Genomic DNA, 19,468 nt, shown 5'->3' on the forward strand with positions numbered 1-19,468 from the left:
AATCAATTTGTGTTGCAGAAAGGCAGTTACATTTTGACTCGTGGTATTCAAAAGCAAGGTTCACAGTTGACTTGACAGCTTTTTTTATAATTGAACTGTGTGTATACTTTAATGACAAATTTTGCAGATTATCCAAATGAAAAATATAAAAACATGAAAGTTACGCTGACCGAAAGGTACTTAAGTAATCTTAATTCTGCCATCTTTTAAGTAATTTCTATCAGATTTCACATTACATTTGTTAAAGAAAGTTTCGGAAATCAGCAAACTTGCATTTCAAGTTATAAATGCAAAACGTGGTCAACAGCCATTTCAGAACGCTTACGTGGGTTCATTCTCTGAGATCAATTTGAACAGGCTGCTTTGAGATCTGCCTTGAATATTTATCTGGACCAACTTTGTAAAGGTGAGAATCCCTGTTTAAATTAATCAAAAAGGAACACTGGCCTTTCATTGCTGCCCTGGAGTAATGATAATCTGCAAATCAATTGACAAAGAAAACTGAGTGTGGAGAGATCTCTGAGGGTGAATTACTTGGATGATTGTGCAGCTCCAAGGATGATATGCTCAGATTCTCACTTGTTGGCGATGTCGGCATGCCACTTATGTGGCACAAGTTCTTTTTGACACTTATCAACCCAATCCTGGATGTCCTATTGCCTATGGACATGAGCTGCTTCAGCATCCAAAGAGTCACTGAACATTGTGGAAACGTCAGCAAATGTACCTAGTTCACAGCTTATGGCAGAGGCAGCTCATTAATGAAGCAGAGGAAGATTGGTGGACCCAGGACCTGCGGAAATCCCACAGGGACTGAGGTGATTAATGACCTTTGACAATCACAACTGACTTCCTTTGTGTGAGGTATATATCCAACAAGTAGGGAGTTTTTCCCCGATTCCCATTGTCTCCAGTTTTGCTAGGGCTCCTTAATGCCATGCTTGGTCAATGTCTGCCTTTAAGTCAATCTCTTTTCACCTCTAGCCGTTTTGTTCACACTTGAACCAAGGCTGCAACGTGTTCAGGTCATGACAGAATTAGGCAGACCCTAAAAACTGGGCTGCAGCGAGCAGGTGATGGCTGAGCATTATTGCTAGGTGGCACGGTTGATGACCGCTTTCATCATTTTGATTGGTTGATTGATTGATTGTCACATGTACCAAATCATTTTATGAATGATTTGAGGGTAGACCGAAGTAGCAGTTATTGGCTGGGTTGGATTTGTCCTGATTTCTGTGAACAAGACATATCTGGGCAATTTTCCACCTTGTTGTGTGGATGTCAATGTTATGCTGGATTTGAACAATTTAGCAAGGTTGGAGCACATGTCTTGGATACTAATGCTAAAATATTATCAGGGCCTGTAACTTTCCAGTATCCAGTGCCTTCAACCATTTCTTGAAATCACATGGAAAGAATCAAATTGGCTGAAGACTGGGTCTCAAAGTGGGGACATCAGGACGAGGCCAAGATGGATCATCCACTCAGCAATTCAGGATGCATCTCAAAATGACTATGCAAAGATGACTCCTACTAATTTAGGGGGAAGCAATGGCCTCGTGATATTATGACTTGACTATTAATCCAGGTACTTGGCTAATGTTTTGGGGACCTGTGTTTTAATCCCACTGTGCTGCATTCAATTTGTCTTCAATGTAAAATAACTGGAAATAAGGATCTACTAATGATCATGAAAATCCCATCTGTTCACTAATATCATTTAAAGAAGGGCATCTGCTATCCTCAACTGGTCTGTGAACAGAAGTGACAGGCCCACAGCAATGTGACTGACTCTAAATTGCCCTGTGAAATGGCCTAGCAAGCTACTCAGTTGTAGCAATTGCTACAAACTCTCAATAAAGAAATGAAACTGCACGGACTACCTGACATTAATTCGGGCATTTAAAACAACTGCAAAAACAGCCCTGTCAACCCTGCAAAGTCCTCCTTGCTAATACCTGGGGTTAGTGCCAAAACTGGGAGAGCTGTCTCACAGACTAATCAAGTAACAGTCAGATGTAGTCATACTCATGGAATCATACCTTACAGACAATGTCCTATTCACCACATCGGCGAGGAAACCTTCTGAGCATTATTATATACCATCCTCCTTCACCTGATAAATCAGTACTCTTCATGTTGAACAACACTTGAAGGAAGCACTGAAAGTGGCAAGAACACACATGTACTCTGGGTTGGGGATTTCAATGTCCACAACCAACAATGGCTTGACAGCGGTACTCCTGATCAAGCTTCTCGAGTCCTCAAGAAGATAGCCACTAAAGTGGCTTTGCTGCAGGTCGTGAGGGAATCAACAAGATGGAAAAACAGACTTGAGTTCAGCCTTACCAATCTGTTGACTATAGATGTTTCTGTCCATGACAGTAAGAATGACTACCATATAGTCTTTGCGGAGTTGAAGTCCCACCTTCACATTAAGAATACCTTCCACTGTGTTGTGTGGCATTGACTTCAAACAGATCTAGCAATTCAAGACTGGGCATCCATGAGGTGTTGTGGGCTATCAACAGCAGCAAAACTGTATTCCAACACACCTTCAATCTTCAACCTCTTGGCCTGACATTTCCCCACTCGACCATTTTCAATAAGCCAAAGGATCAACCCTGGTTCAGTGGAGAGTGCAGCACCAGGCATATCTGAAGTTGAGGTGTAGACCTGGCGGAGCCATCAAACAGGACTAATTGCATGCCAAACAACGTAAGCAGCAAGTGATATGTACAGCAAAGCAATCCTACAATCAACAGATCATACCTAAGTTTGACAGTCTTGCCCCATCTATTTGGGAATGGTATGGACAATTAAACAACTCACTGGAATATTTTTTGAGACTCCACAAACATCGCCATCCTCATGATGGAAAAGCCAAACACATCAGTGCAAAAGATAAGGCTGAACCTTTCGCAGCAATCTTCAGCCAGAAGTGCTGAGTTGATGATCCATCTCTGCCTCCTCTGATGGTCCCCAGCATTATAGATACCAGTCTTCACCAATTCTATTCACTCCACATGATATCAAGAAACGGTTGGAGGTAGTAGGTGCTGCTAAGTCCATGGACCCTGACAACATTCTGGCAATAGTGCTGAAGACTTGTCCTCTAGAACTTGTTGCTTTCCTAGCCATGCTTTCCAATAGAGTCTGAATATTGGCATCTGTCTGAGAACGTGAAAAACTGTCCAGGTAGATCATGTTCACAAAAAACACAACAAATCCAGCCCAGCCAATTACTGACCCATCAGTCTACTCTCAATCATCAGGAAAGTGATGGAATGTATCATCAACAGTGTTATCAAGCAGCTCAGCAATTACCTGCTCAGTGATGCCCGATGCCCAATTTGGATTCTGCCAGGGCCACTCAGCTCCTGAACTCATTACAGCCTTGACTCAAACATGGACAAAAGAGCTGAGTTCCAGAGGTGAGGGGAAAGTGATTCCCCTTGACATCAAAGCTGACTGAGTATAGCATCTAGGAGCCCAGCAACAATGGAATCAATGGGTATCAGGGTGCAAACACTATGTTGTTTGAAGTCATACCTGACACAAAGGAAGATGATTTTGATTGTTGGAGGTCAGTTGTCTCAGCTCCAGGACAGGAGTTCCTCAGGGTAGTGTCCTCAGCCCAACCATCTTCAGATACTTCATCAATGACCTTCTCTCCATCATAATGTCAGAAGTAATAATGTTTGCTGATGATTGTACAGTATTCTGCACTGTTGACAAATCCTCAAATACTGAAGTAGTCCATGTTCAAATGCAATAAAGTCTAGACAATATCCTAGCTTGGGCCGACATATGGTGAGTAACATTCAGGCCTTACAAAAGCCATTGAGCGTCTCCAATAAGAGTCAATCAAACCACTGCCCCTTGACATTCAATGGTGTTACCTTCATAAAATCCCTCACTATCAACATCTTGGGGTCATCATTGACTAGAAACTCAACTGTGCCCATCACATAAAGACATTAGCTACAACAGCAGGTCAGAGGCTAAGAATACTGCAGTGATTAACTCAGATCCTGACTCCCAAAGCCTGGTCACCATCTACAAGGCACATCTCAGGATTGTAATGGAATACTCCCCTCTTGCCTGGATGAGTGTAGCTCCAATAGCACTTGAGAGATTTTATGCCATCCAGGACAAATCAGCTCGGTGGATTGGTACTACATCCACAAGCATCCACTCCCTCCACCACTAATGCCGGGTAGCAGCACTGTGTACTATCTACAACATGGCCTGCAGAAATTCACAAAACATCCTTAGGCAGCACCTTCCAAACCCATGACCACTTCCATGTAGGTCAAGGGTAGTAGATACAAGGGAACACCAGCACCTTCAAGTTCCCCTCCAAGCCACTCACCATCCGGATTTGAAAATATATCACCATTCCATTGCTGGGTCAAAATCCTGGAATTCCCTCCCTAAGGGTATTGTGAACCTACCTATATCACATGGACTGCAATGGTTCAAGAAAGCATCTCAACACCATCTTCCCAAGGGAAATTAGGAATGGGCAATAAATGCTGGCACAGCTACAGGTACCTACCTCCCACAAGAGAGTTAAATAAATTACTTTTATGGAAAGATACATGAGATCTATCTATGACAGGTAGAGTGGCAAGCATGAGGTCAACTAAGATTTTCCCTGTTGACAGTCTTCTCACAAACAACCATACAGTCAGTTTAGTGGTTATGTCCTTTAGGACTTGGCTAGTCTAGTCTGCAGTGGTGCAGGCTGCTATTTTTGGTGGTGAACATGGAGGTCTGCCAGCATTAGTATATTCTGTACCCCTGCTACCATCAGACATCTTCCAGTTGGTACTCAACGTGGAAGATTGATTTGACACTAAGTGAAGAGGATAGGGCAGTGGTAGGGGCAGGGAGGTCAGGGTAGTAACTACATAATTTTATGAATGTGAATATGTCAGGCTGTACTTTGGCTCATCTGTGGAACCATTCCCCCAATTTTGGCAAAAGCCCCTCAAACGTTAATGAAGAGGACGTTGGAATGTTAGCAGGCCTGGGAATGCCAATGTCTTTCTTTGGTGCCTCGGTCATTGCTGGATGATATTTCCAGTTTAATTTCTTGGCTTAGACTGTGTAGCAGTTTGATACATCTGAGTAACAATTCAGAAAGCACTAAAAAGCCAACCACATTCCCTTGAGGCTGGATTTATACCTAGGCCGGATATGCGATAAAAGGACTTTAGTGAACCAGATTGGTTTTGGGAGATAACAAGGTGTAGAGCTGGATGAACACAGAAGGCCAAGCAGTATCAGAGGAGGAAGAAAGCTGACATTTCGGGTCTGGATCCTTCTTCAGAAAACTTATTTTGAAGAAGGGTCCTGACCTGAAACATCAGCCTTCCTGCTCCTCTGATGTTGCTTGACCTGCGGTGTTCATCCAGCTCTACACCTTGTTATCTCAAATTCTCCAGCATCGGCAGTTCCCACTATTTCAGGCTTTTGTGACATTTGTTTCAAAGTTGTCACAATACAATACCAGGTGATAAATGAACTGAATTTAAATTATGCCAGCCACCATTGTGGGATTTAAACACACAGCCAGACAATTAGCGAAGGCTTCTGACTCCTAGCTCTGTGATATTGTCATAGGCCACTACCTACCAATGGTGGGCTTTAACAAAAACCAAATGTACTCCTTTCAGATCTTTAAACCCTAAGACAAAATTTCCAATTGGAACTCAATGAATTTTGGAATTTTGATTAGCAATTCATGGTTTAAGCAGTGTCAGATCGTTATGAAGAATTGTACTTACCAGATTTACCCCACCCATGGCTGATAAGACCTCATCTTTCCATTTGTTTTTGCCTAGTGTAAAGCCTTCCTGCTCTTTCTTTAGTTGCTATAAAATAATGTTTGTTATTATTAGGGCGAACAAGGATCACAGTAATGAGAAGTACAAGTACATTAAACTTTGGTTGCAATAAGAGAAGTATTTATCATAGCCAGATAAATCTTGATCAAAATACGACAAATATTGAACTTATGGAAATGATGGGGAGTAGCTGAGATGCTTTTGTGGTGAGCTGGCATGGCTCTGATCGGTTGAATGGCCTCTGGTTTAAGTGTAACTCTGCTCTGATTCATTTTATGATTTTATAATAACATAAACACTGACATTAATTAGCACAATGCTCAGATGTAAAATCGACAGCAACCATAACATAATTAAGGCACAAATATTATAAAATAACTCACATTTCGATCCTTTTCTTCCCTTAAAAGCTTCTTCTGCAAAAGTTTGGATTCATATTCTGGTCTTGGATGCTCCTAAAAGCAGACCACACACAAACAAGACACAAAGATTGAATTAATGGAAGATTCTTCTTCTGATATAAACACTAAAACTCTGCCAGGTGTTTTTTTTTCCTGGTATAAGCACTTAAATGTCGCAAAAAGTGAGTTAAAGCAAGCAAGAAATAGGGTTAAAGAAAAGTGCTGGTAATGACTGGTAAACCTCCAGAATCTCAAGCAAAGTTGGTGAAAAAAATTATAAATGCTTTAGTTAGAACTTACAAAGTTCTATTGGTTCAGGGGTTTAGACTGGAAAATTGCAAAAGTAGCTCTATATTGAAGAATGGCGAGCCAGAAGAATCAGGAAATCAAAGAGTTCTTCCCTAATATCTTTCATGGCAAAGTTGTTGGAATTTATAATTAAGAAATAACAGACCAAGCACTCATACAAATTTGAGCTGATTGAGAGACAAGCTCAATTTTAAAAGCTTGGGTAATGTTTGCAAAATGTTATTACATTTTCCAGGAATTAACTATAGAACTGGGGCTTAATGATTGATGCATTTTTTATTGACTTCTATCAAGCATTAAATATGGTTTGAATTAAGAATTAAATTTAAACTTAATGCAAATGATTGACAAGATTGGGAGATTGATTCAGTGGTGAAAGATTGGTGTAATCGATATATATTCAAAGTGACTACCATAATCCCACAGATTCAAGAAGGCAGGTCGCCACCACCTTCTCAAGGTCAACTAGTGATGGGCAAAAATGCTGGCCCATCCAGCAATGCCCACATTCACAAATGAATAAAGAAGATATCGAGCTATGATGAGGCTTCAACAATTCAATGTATATATATTAACGACATGATACACATTAGAGAACTGTGTGTCCAACTCTGATCGCACAAAGATGGGTGGTATAATAATGTGTAGGCAACAGTATAAAATGACAAAAATACTTTGATAGACTAAATGACAGAGCAAATTAGTGTCATATGGGTTCCAAGCATGTGAGTCTATTCTATTTTATCTATTTATAGACTATACTCTAGTCTATTTATTCTCATCTATAAATGGGTGGACTTTCTCAAAAGTTTCTTTAAAATGAATAAAAGCTGGGCACAGTGAAGAGCCAAAGAACATTAGAGGTCCATTAAAAAACTACTGAAATACAGTGGACAATTTCAAAAATGCTAATATAAAGTTATATTAAAATAGCTAGAATATAAAGAGGAGAAAGATGTTCTACAGCTACGCAAAGCCTTGCTTAGATTATATCTGGAGTACTGTATACAGTTCCTGGTATGCATCTTGGAAAGCATACATGAGCCTAGGGAGAATTGCAATACAGGTACTCCAGTATGTTGTTCATAGTTAAATGTTGGCAGATACTATTCATCAGTTGAAGTAAGCATTAAAGTGCAGAAAAAGCCAATCTTGATGTTTGTATTCAAAGTATGTCAAACCTGCATACGCTCCTTGATGTATTATTGGCAATAAAAAAAGGAAGGAAAATGTATTAGAGCAGACCTTTAAAATGTTTTAAATAAGACAAAGAACTGTAGAGGTTGGAAATTTGAAACAACAACTGAAATTTCTGAAGAAACTCAGCAAGTCTGGTAGCATCTATGGAGACCAAGCAAAGTTAACATTTTGAGTTCAGAGATTTATCTTTAGGTTTGAAGTTTTCTGCTGAGCTTCTACAGCAATTTCTGCCTTTGTTTCAAAAAGTTTAAATCTATTTTCCATTCTGAGCATAAGACAATAATCTATTTGTAGCACTTTCAAGAATGCAATTGGCTACAACACTGACTTACTTTGTATGAATAAGCCACAGAATAGAAACTTATTTGATAATTTCAAGCACTCATGCTAAAGCCTGATGTGTTATTTTCAGGCAACTTTTAATTTGTTTGGATCAATACTTATGCAAATAATGAATTGTATCACAAATACATGAAGCAAAACTTCTACTTATATGTCCTTGGCTGAATTATAAGATTGCTGATATAATCAGTTTTTGAACTCTCTGTAATATTTAGCTGGCACTTGCTGCAACAAGTTATACTCCAGCTGAATCAACAGCATAGTTTATTTCTTGCGATCAGGATACAGACTTGCAGAGCAAAATAAAAAATAAATAATTGCAGAAGTTCTTCTAATTTCTAAAATATTATTGTAAATTAATTGTTGATGGATTATTGTCATCTTTAAAGTGAATATCAGTGCTGAAACAAAGAACACACCCACTCAGACCAGCAACTGCTTGAGGCATATTGCTACATCTGTATAGATGTACATATAGTATGCGTATACTAAAGCCATCCCCACTGCATTGAAGCAAATAGTTTAAAGCTAATCCTGGAACAGCTTACCCTAATTAAGCTATGTTTGTGTTTTCATATTTCTAATACCATCATTCTTGTAACCTAGCATCAATTTACTGTCATTTGGTATGGCGGTATGTGTAGCTGTGTGATGGGAATCTACATCCTTTAGGAATTAGATTAAGATTCATTTTATATCGAAAGCTTTTTATCTGATTGAGACAAGATACATTCATTCTATTAGTCTGGAATAGTTTGAGTTTCTTTGATTTGAAGTGATAATATTCTACTCAGCCATTCAGATTTATGAAACAGTTTTAAATATTGGAGGGAACATAAATTTGAAAGACATGATTGAAGTAATTTAGTGTTTCTGATAGAAACACTCACATGCCAACTCTTGACAGTCAGCTTTAGAAGATTATGTCACAAAGTCAATGAAAGTCAAAGTCATTCTTTGAGAGTTTGTTACTTGTTTGAAAATCTCACTAATTTATCTTCCTTCTATTATTGGGGTTGTCAAAAGTGACCTTTGATTATTTTTGATTTTGGATCAGTCTCAACTTGGAATTAGTACTCTATCCTTTGAGTCAGAAGGTCAGAGGCTAAAGGCCCATCCTGAGTAAGTACCTAACCAAGGCTGATACTTTAGGGCTATCATGTGCCTTGAAAAGTCCTGAGATTGTGAATTGCGCAATACAAAATGCAAGTTCAAGCTTTCTTCTCACATTGGTTTGTTTATCCTTTGGGAGAATAACTAAAACTTCAATGATACTAATGCCATTCCAAAGAACCTGCTGGTTTCCTGTTATATAATGTTTCTTGCCTTATTGGGGCACAGAAACATGATCCTGCTCTCTTCCAATGTTGCTTTATACAAATAATCAAGCAAAAAATATGATGTGAACAGTCTCCTTTCTGAGTTACCCGACATGTTAAAGCAATTTCATTAGATGGACTTCTCTCTCCTCATATGAACACAGTGAAGATTATTTAGTTTTCTTGAGATATAGTGAGAACTTTATCTATATGAATACGCTTTCTCACCAGAATGAATTTTAAGAACTTTTTTTCAATAATTTTGATAAGAGGCAAGTTCATAATACACATGCTCCTGGTACATATTACAGACAAAACTGAGTTTGTTCTGTTCATGATTGCTCAGCAGGTCACTGACGCACAATTTCCAAGGCAACAGCAATTTCTTATCCTTTTTGTGGAGGCTAAAGAAAGAGCACTGAGGTTTGCTGCATGGTTTAGATTCCCACAGGTAACAGGAAGTGGTGGAGGTGGGAATAATTACAACATTTAAAAGGCATCTGGATGGGTATATGAATAGGAAGGGATTAGAGAGATATAAGCCAAATGCTGGCAAATGGGGCTAGGTCAGATTTGGATGTTTGTCTGGCATGGAAAATTCAGACTGAAGGTCTGTTTCCATGCTGAATAACTCTATGATTCCAAGACTGCACACACTACCTGATCTCCATCAGTGAGTAACTACGAATGTCAACAAGGAAGGCTTCCATTCACTCAGTGTCTGACTTGTTTGTCACTGTTGGCCAGCAATTCCTGTAAGCCCATGCCCATATTCCTACACTATGCTATGGCAACTTATAGAACATAGAACAAAGAACATAGAACAATACAGCACAGAACAGGCCCTTCGGTCCTCCATGCTGCACCGACCTGTGAACTAATCTAAGCCCCTCCCCTGACACTATCCCATCATTATTCATATGTTTATCCAAGGACTGTTTAAATGCCCCTAATGTGGCTGAGTTAACTACATTGGCAGGCAGGATGTTCCACGCCTTACTACTCTCCGAGTAAAGAACCTGCCTCTGACATCTGTCTTAAATCTATCACCCCTCAATTTGTAGCTAAGTCCCCTTGTACAAGCTGAAGTCATCATCCTCGGAAAAAGACTCTCACTGTCCACCCTATCTAATCCTCTGATCATCTCGTATGTCTATATTAAATCCACTCTTAGCCTCCTTCTCTCCAATGAGGGCGCACCCAAGTCCCTCAGCCTTTCTTCATAGGGCCTGTGCTCCAGACCAGGCAACATCCTGGTAAATCTCCTCTGTACCTTTTCCAATGCTTCCACATCCTTCCTGTAATAGGGCTACCAGAACTGCAGGCAATATTCCAAATGAGGCCGCACTAGCATTTTGTACAGTTGCAGCATGACATCATGGCTCTGGAACTCAATCCTTCTACCAATAAAACCTAACACACCGTAAGCCTTCTTAACAGCACTATCAACTTGGGTGGCAACTTTCAGGGATCTATGTACATGGACACCAAGATCCCTCTGCACATCCACATGACCAAGAATCTTTCCATTGACCCAATATTCTGCCTTCCTATTATTCTTCCCAAAGTGAAACACCTCACATTTATCCACATTGAACTCCGTTTGCCACCTCTCAGCCCAATTCTGCAGCTTATCCAAGTCTCCTTGCAACCTGCAACATTCTTCCACACTGTTCAACACTCTATCGACTTTAGTGTCATCTGCAAAATTACTAGCCCATCCACCTATGCCCACATCCAGTCATTTATAAAAATGACAAACAGCAATGGTCCCAAAACAGATCCTTGAGGCACACACTAATGACCTGACTACAGGCTGAATATTTTCCATCACCCACCAGTCGTTACCTTCTTACAGTAAACCAGTTTCTAATCTAAACTGCTAAATCTCCCTCAATCCCGTGCCTCTGTATTTTCGCTAATAACCTGCCATATGAAACCTTATCAAAGGCTTTACTGAAGTCCATGTACACCACATCAACTGCCCTTCCCTCATCCACATGCTTGGTCACCTTCTCAAAAAACTCAATGAGGTTTGTGAGACACGACCTGCCCTTAACGAATCCATGCTGATTATCTCCAATCAAATTGTTGCTTGCTAGATGATTATAAATCCTAGATAACAAAGTGTGGAGCTGGATGAACACAGCAGGCCAAGCAGCATCTCAGGAGCACAAAAGCTGACGTTTCGGGCCTAGACCCTTCATCAGAGAGGGGGATGGGGAGAGGGTTCTGAAATAAATAGGGAGAGAGGGGGAGGCGGACCGAAGATGGATAGAGGAGAAGATAGGTGGAGAGGTGAGTATAGGTGAGGAGGTAGGGAGGGGATAGGTCAGTCCAGGGAAGACGGACTGGTGAAGGAGGCGGGATGAGGTGGTAGGTAGGAAATAGAGGTGCGGCTTGAGGTGGGAGGAAGGGATGGGCGAGAGGAAGAACAGGTTAGGGAAGCAGAGACAGGCTGGGCTGGTTTTGGGATGCAGTGGGGGGAGGGGAAGAGCTGGGCTGGTTTTGTGATGCAGTGGGAAAGAGGAGCAGTGTTTTACAGAATAGAGCACAGCACAGCAGCACATTAAGATCCTTCAGTTGTAAAGCAGTATCTTATTGAACAGAGGTTTGTATAATCAGCTTTCCTAACTTCAAAGCATTAACTACTGCCTCCTTTCATTTCATTTAATCCTACCATCCATTTTAGTGATATGCCAAAGAATACGTTTTTATGAAGGTTCCCGTTAGATTGCAAAGATTATTAAAAACCAACAGCTATACCAAAAACACATATCATACTTTCAGTAGATACGTTATTGACCATACAAATATGACGACCATATATCTACAAATGCCTTGTGAAAAGTCTTGGGCCCCATTGTGTGTACCTTTTACCTAGTCTGGTGTTTCTAGGAGATGGCTCTCTGGTTTCTCCGCAGAACTTAGATTAAGACAGAGATAAGAACTACTGTTGAGGGAACTTGAGGTGGATGGTAGGTGGCCTCAAAAACACTTTGACTATTGATAACCTGGCTGCAGCCCGATGAAACGCAGTTTCGACCAGGGCTGCCAAGCCCAGCTGGCTGTATGGCATCAACAAGGTTCTACTGCTATCATGTGGGTCATGAAGGAGGTTGGGTGCACTATGTTAGTAAAGAATGGGTGCTGAATCCTAAGGCCTTTTCAAAGCAACTCTTTATTCATAATATAATAAATATTTACACCCACACGTGGCACAAGGTCTGGGATGTTGAATCTCTCTTCAGAGTCTAGCATCATGTGATTTATTACATTAACACTGATAGGCTTTGTCTTTATGTATTCAAGTGTTAATCTTTAATCTACATCCCCTCCAAATCTTTGTTATAGTACAATATTCACAACATTTTACAGGAAACACTGGTTGAAAAGCTGCAGGAGAAAGAAGGAGGACTGATACCCTGAGAGAGGGCAGCAGCTACCTCCTTCATGGAGCTAAACATGTTCTCAGAGACCTGAACCCTCAGTATTCCCACACTGTGTGAGAAGGCATTGTAAGTGTGCTGGGTAGCTTGTGATAACCCGATCCATCATCTCTTGTAAATGGAAGGAGATGACAGACAGTAGCACTAGGAATAAGTTTCCATCAGTGCTGTCACTATTAGACAGAGAAGGGCACTCTGAAACATAAGTTACAGGGTGCGCACGTGGCACTTACTTTATATGTAGATTCTTCCAGTGGGAAGTCATGCTCAATAAGTTCAATCAATGTTACTGTGTTCTAACTGAATTTCTGGCTACATTCTTGTCAGCAAAGCCTCTGCTGGGAAGTGTGGCATTATTGAATATCTTCAGAGATGCCTTAAATCAGGATTTCTCAAAGTGTGAGAGTTGCAAGCCTTTCAGTGGGGGATGTGAGACAAGATGGCTGGCACATTGCTCAGACTGATTCCTGACAGATCGACTGCTCCCGGAAGACTGATTGCTATTGCAAATGAAATCAGTGAATACATAGGCATTTTCTTCTTGGAGAAACTCTGCTATTGCTGCAACATTTAACTCCTGTTCCCCAAACTCCAGTAAAGAACTAAAGCAACACCTCCAACCCCTAAAAATCTAAAACCCAAATCCATTCCACTCCAGGCAAGATCGAAAGATTAGGCTTAGCAACTGACGCTCTTCCCCCAGTCAAAAGCACTCACACTCGCCATGCCCCAAATTTTCACTCCCAGGTCATATGATGTCTGAGGCATTAAAATTGAGTCATATTGAGAAATAGTGTGGAAAGCATTGTCTTAAGTTATAAATATATATCAAGCAAACAAAAAATATGCTAATGTTTGCTCACTTCTTCCTCCTCCAGACCAGTTAAATCCCATCGGTAGCATAAACTCATCTGTCGACGTTTCCAGGATTCAAGAAACAAGGTTGCTGCGAAGAAAAATATTTTAATGTAAGACGTAAATGTTAAGTGTTCAAATTGGAAACATATTCTACAAATCAGTTTCAAAATGACCATTATTTTGTTCAACCTTACACAACAGAGCTAGGTCAACTTGTCATTTAATTATTCATGGTAAATTGGCTGTGGCATTGATAATAAATGTGCACATTGTAACTACCAACTGCGTCAAGGAGCATGAACATGCAGGAGTGCAGCTTGGAGGGCAGTTGACATTGGAGGCCATGTCTGTGGAATAATCATTCCGATCTGCAAATAAACTGTTGTATTAAACATTACTCCTTGCAATGTTCTCTGGCATGCTGTTGGTATGATTTAAGCATTACCCAAACACAAGTTGTTTCAATGCAGGACAGACTGCTGGAAAGCCATGTGTTCAAATGTCAATTTGAATATTACCAAAACTCCTACTTACTTCCTCATACATTGTTTTTCATCAGATTACATTGTGACAACTGATGCAGAAAAAGTTACTGAGAAATCTGCGTCAACAAATTTCTTTTATGAGTTTCAAAAGCGCAAAGAAAATCCAATGTATATTCATGAAACCAAGAATTTTAAACTTTAAATAAAAAAAACAAAGTTCCATGTGCTTCACAGAATTGCAATTTGATAACCAAAATAAAACCAAGAACTGAGGGTGCTGGAAATCTGAAACAAAAACAGAAATTGCTGGGCAAACTCAGTAGGTCTGGCAGAACTGTTCTGAAGAAGGGGCACTGGAACCAAAAAGTTGATTATGCTTTGTCTGCACACATCTGCTGAGTTTCTCCAGCAATTTCTGTTTTTGTTTGTAATTTAATGAAATAGTTTGAATGGTTGATGAAAGAGGAAGGTTTCAAGAAGGTTGTTAAAGGAGCAAGGGGAGCTGCAAAGCCAGATTCGTTCGGGAGAAAATTCCCATCTGTTTATCCTTCAAGACTGAAAGTACAACTGGGATGAAGTGTGTAAGAAATGCACAAAAGGTTTGTATCAGAGGAATGCAAAGTTATTGCAGGCTGGGGGAAGTTACAGAGATAGAACAGGGCTAAAGTGCTTTAAATACAAGGATGAGAACTTTGAATTAGAGGATCAAATGGATAAGTTAATAGAACCTGGTATGACTTAAAATTTAGAGAGTGCTATTTCAGATGAGGTAAAATTTATGGAAAGTGGAACACGCTATGACAGCTAGAGGAATATTCAAATAGTTAAGTCTGGAAATAATCAAGGAATGGATAAATATGTTGCAATGGACAGATGAAGGGAGATATGGACTTGCAATTTCAGCGTATGTACAAAAGAATACTAATTTTGTGAAGAATCCGGATTATTTGGAGATACCACCATCAGGAGAAAGAAAAGCAGTGCAGAATTGGTGGCAGGGAACCAAGGCAATGGCTTAGGTCTTTGTAATATTCAACCAGAGGAATTCACTGCTCTTCCAGGACTGAAGCTCAAATAAGCAACAACATAACATGGAGACAGTGGAGGGATCAGGACAGTTGTTGGAGACATAGATCTGAATGCTGCATACGGAAGGAGAAACAAGCATCAGAAGTGCTGTCATTGGAGAGGTGAAAGTGAAATGAATTGAGAGCACAATCTCTGAACTGGAAATGGCAGAGGGGCTTTGGAGATAACTGAAAATTGATCATATCAAAAGCTGCAGAACAGGTGAGATAAACAAGTAAAATGCTTACAATCACAGACAATATAATTTGCAACTTCGATTAGGTCAATTGCAGTATTTCAGCAGGGTTGAAAAATTGATTAGACAGGTTCAAATATGAAGGTTAAGAGGGATGTGATATTCAAAGCACAAAATAACTGGAGCTAACAAAAATGAAATTGGAACTTCCAAAGATAGACGATTATTGTTGAAACAGTGCAGCATTGAAACCTGTAAACTTTTAAAATTCTATGAATCAACGTCATTCTCTGCATGAATGGCAAATTAGACCTTGTGAAATGTTATGCTAAACTATGATGCTCTCCATTCTTTCAATACTTAACAAAAGTGTGAATGAAGTTTATTATAGTCAAGTACGTGATGTAAGCAGATGTGTTCAATTGCCGACCATTGACCTACTACCTCGAATCTTAAAACACGATTAACCAACTGCAGTTTTTCTTTAAAATAGGGCTGGTTGTGGTCGATACAATGTATGAAATATATTTTTTAACAACATTATTAGAGAAGCATCTTTAGTAAAAATTGAAGAACAGTGTCAATGACATAGAGAATCTTGACACAGAGGACAGAAAGCCCACTTTCCAAAGCTCCAGTCTTTCCAGTCATTAAAACGAGCATCAGGAAAATTAGAAATGCCAGATCTGATGATCTCTGTGTATGTTTCCCTGAGTGGCTTTCAATACAATGGGGACACCAACCTAGGAACAATGTTTTGCAGTTTCAGAGTGAATAAATTGCTTGATCAAACCTTCCAAGTCAGAAGACCCATAGATAGCCACTGGCAGGCAGGAATTCCCCATCATGTGCCAACCAGAACTAAGGGTCGCAGTCTAAGAATTAGGGATAAGCCATTCAGGATCGAGAGGAGGAAGAATTTCTTGACTCAGAGAGTTGTGGACCTGTGGAATTCTCTACCACAGAAAGCTACTGGGGACAGTTCATTAGGTATATTCAAGGGGGAGCTGGACATGGTCCTTGTGGCTAAAGGGAGCAGAGGCTATGGAGAGAAAGCAGGAATGGGATACTGAAATTGCATGATCAGCCATGATAGTATTGAAAGGTGGCGCAGGATCGAAGGGCCAAATGGCCTACGTCTGTGCCTACTTTCTATGTTTCTATTAACCCTTCACAAGCAGAATGTATGGTAAGTATTGGCAATGTATAAACCAATCCACCTCTCAGAACAACTGGAAAATCAAATTACTTTAGAAGATAAACTGGTAAAGCTACTTGTCTGGCAGAGGGCCCATTACTTGGTTAATTGAATCCTAAATATAAAGCAGAACATTCCATTCCCATGATACCTGAGTCAGAATTTCAAATTACTTGATCATAGACGAAGTATCAGTTAACACAGAATCACATCATTGTCACTGTGCAGAAGGGGGTAATTTTAGCCCATTGTGTCTGCACTGGCTCTTCAAGCATTTTGACTGAGTACCAATTTCCTGCCTCTTGTCCATAACCCTGTACCCTGTTTCTACTTCAGTAACTATTCTCCGCCTTCTTGAATACCTCAGTTGAAACTCCCTCTCTCACGCTTCCAGGCAGTTTATACACTAACTATTTACAGTGTGAAAAAAAAATTGTCTCGCACTTACTTCTTTTGCAAAACACTTTAAAAGTGTGTCCTTTGGTTCTCTATCTATTTACGTGTGGAAACAGTTCCTTGTTATACACTCTGTTGAGATCAGTCATGATTTTGAAAACTTTCATCGAATCTCTTCCAAATCTTCTCTTTTCCAAGGCAAACAGCCCCAACACCTCCAAACTTTCGTGATAACTGAACTGTATCATCTTTAGGGAGATAGTAGGAACTGCCAATGTTGCGTTCATGCAGCTCTACACCATGTTATCTTGTATCATCTTTAGAACCATTTTTATAAATGCAAATCAATATTTGCTTTGGCCAAGATTTCTTTGAACTTTACTTCTATATGTTTTGATTGGTTGACTTTTCAATTGTAAAAATATCTCATATCAAGAGGCTTATTGAAGAAATCACTCCCTCAGCCATACTAATAGACTCAACAAAGCAATATGTGAGATTTGAAACATGAACAAATGTCAGTCAGTGCAAGATTTCTACATGCTAGAAGGGGTTAAGCTTCAACATCATTACCTGAGTAGTAACTTAAACAGAAAACAAAGAATGCTGAAAATTGAAATACTCTATCAGAAAGCCTTTAATCAATAGAAATTTAATAATTACTATAAAAATAGGCTTAAAGATCAGAAATTGCTAGGAAAGCTCATGCAGGTCTGGCAGCATCTATGGAGAGAAAGCAGAGTTAATGCTTTGTATCCAATGACCCTTCTTCAGAGCTAGGAATAGGCTAATCTTCTAAATAAATAAATGATCCATGCCCCTTCATTCCCCCAGGAAAACTGATGAGGAAGTGTCAAACATACAGCTCATGACACCTCAACTCACACTTCCAGATACCAATGTACATGACAAGAAGAAACATTCCAAAAATCAGCTCTCTCATACTGAACCAGAAGTTAAACCAAGATCAAACATTTTTCTTACCCCAGAGAGCCATAAAGATGGAGAAAAAGACAGTGGCAGGGTTGTCAAACAAATGGCTGGCACGTGCTGTTGCACAAGCAGTGCTGAGGTACCAGTAATCACAGGACTTATCACAGAGCGGACACATGGTGAAGTTATTCTTCTCATCACACATCTCTAGACTGAAGTGACACAAAAGAGAAAGCATATTGGAAATCTCTGATATCAGAGATAATGGGAACTGCAGATGCTGGAGAATTCCAAGACAATAAAATGTGAGGCTGGATGAACACAGCAGGCCAAGCATGTGCTCCTGAGATGCTGCCGGGCCTGCTGTGTTCATCCAGCCTCACATTTTATTATCTTGGAAATCTCTGTTGAGTCATAAATGTCAGTTTAATTTAAATAGGAATTCTCTGGTGTCGCTTCCACTTGCATAAAAAGGAAATTCTTTTTAACCTCCTTCATTTTAAAAGTAATGTTTTAGTCCATTTCATCATTTTTGATACTCACTAATTCTTGTTTGAGAGGATGGTAAGACAACAGCCCGTGTGAAAGCTAATTTCATTAACTATTAAAGGAAGAAGATGGTCATGTTACACAGTATTTATGTCCCTACCTCTGGACCAAAAGCTCAGTCCGTGTCCCACTTCAGGAATTGATGGTTACAAATCAGGTGTCTTATTTTCAATCTATAAATTCTTTCCATATTTCTGTAGCAGCTAGTCAGAGTGAGATGGTATTCTGGTTAGCCAGACCCATGTGGTTACTACATCGCAACAGCATCCACACCCCCCCCCACCCCCCCCACCCCCCACCCACCCAACATTAAAAGGCTTCATTGGCCCCATTCTTGTCGTTAACAAGTGTCATCTTCAGTTTGACGACTACCACACACGCAGTAAAAGAGTAATCAGGAAGAGAACGGGGGGCTCCAAGAGGTTTCAAAAGCTACTACATGATGAACTGTGCAAAATAATCAAGACAGAGCCTAGATTTTCAACAGATGGGACTCCCAATTATAATGTCAGAAGATGTTAAAAGACAATTCAATGCAATTGCGTTGTTGTTAAATGTATAATTATTTATTGCATATTTATATTAAGTTACTAGGGAAAATTAATTGGCAGAAAGCATTTTCAACAACCTTTGAGAATCGGAGCCCATATTTTACAATAGCAAAGTAATAAAGCCCCATAAGTAAATAGCAGATATTATATCTATTGTAACTTCACAGTGAAATCATTTATGTAGTCAACAGATTTTTAAAATAACATAGATAAATTATACAGGACAGAAGATCATAACCCAACAACGCCGACAAAATTTCACTTCCTGCTGTCAACTTGGCTATGATAAATTTGAATCTATTTTCTAAAAGCTTCCTCCCTTAAAAGTACATACTATAATTACAATCTTCTGTCAATGC

The 19,468-nt window shown here is 39.8% G+C and overlaps 1 protein-coding gene across 2 annotated transcripts in view; it reads right to left on the reverse strand.

The window, feature by feature from the left end:
* ano2b (anoctamin 2b) overlaps positions 1-19,468 on the reverse strand; it is a 155,136-nt gene that overhangs the window by 97,559 nt on the left and 38,109 nt on the right. For both annotated transcript variants that reach the window (XM_059654660.1, XM_048553662.1), the window contains exons 12-15: positions 18,061-18,221; positions 13,739-13,821; positions 6,239-6,310; positions 5,796-5,882 (exon numbers count right to left, since the gene is read on the reverse strand). In XM_059654660.1, the coding sequence (XP_059510643.1) occupies positions 5,796-5,882; positions 6,239-6,310; positions 13,739-13,821; positions 18,061-18,221 (403 nt within the window). The remainder of the gene's footprint in view (positions 1-5,795; positions 5,883-6,238; positions 6,311-13,738; positions 13,822-18,060; positions 18,222-19,468) is intronic.

The sequence above is a fragment of the Stegostoma tigrinum genome, chromosome 25 (assembly GCF_030684315.1).
Source record: "Stegostoma tigrinum isolate sSteTig4 chromosome 25, sSteTig4.hap1, whole genome shotgun sequence".
Lineage (NCBI taxonomy): Eukaryota > Metazoa > Chordata > Chondrichthyes > Orectolobiformes > Stegostomatidae > Stegostoma > Stegostoma tigrinum.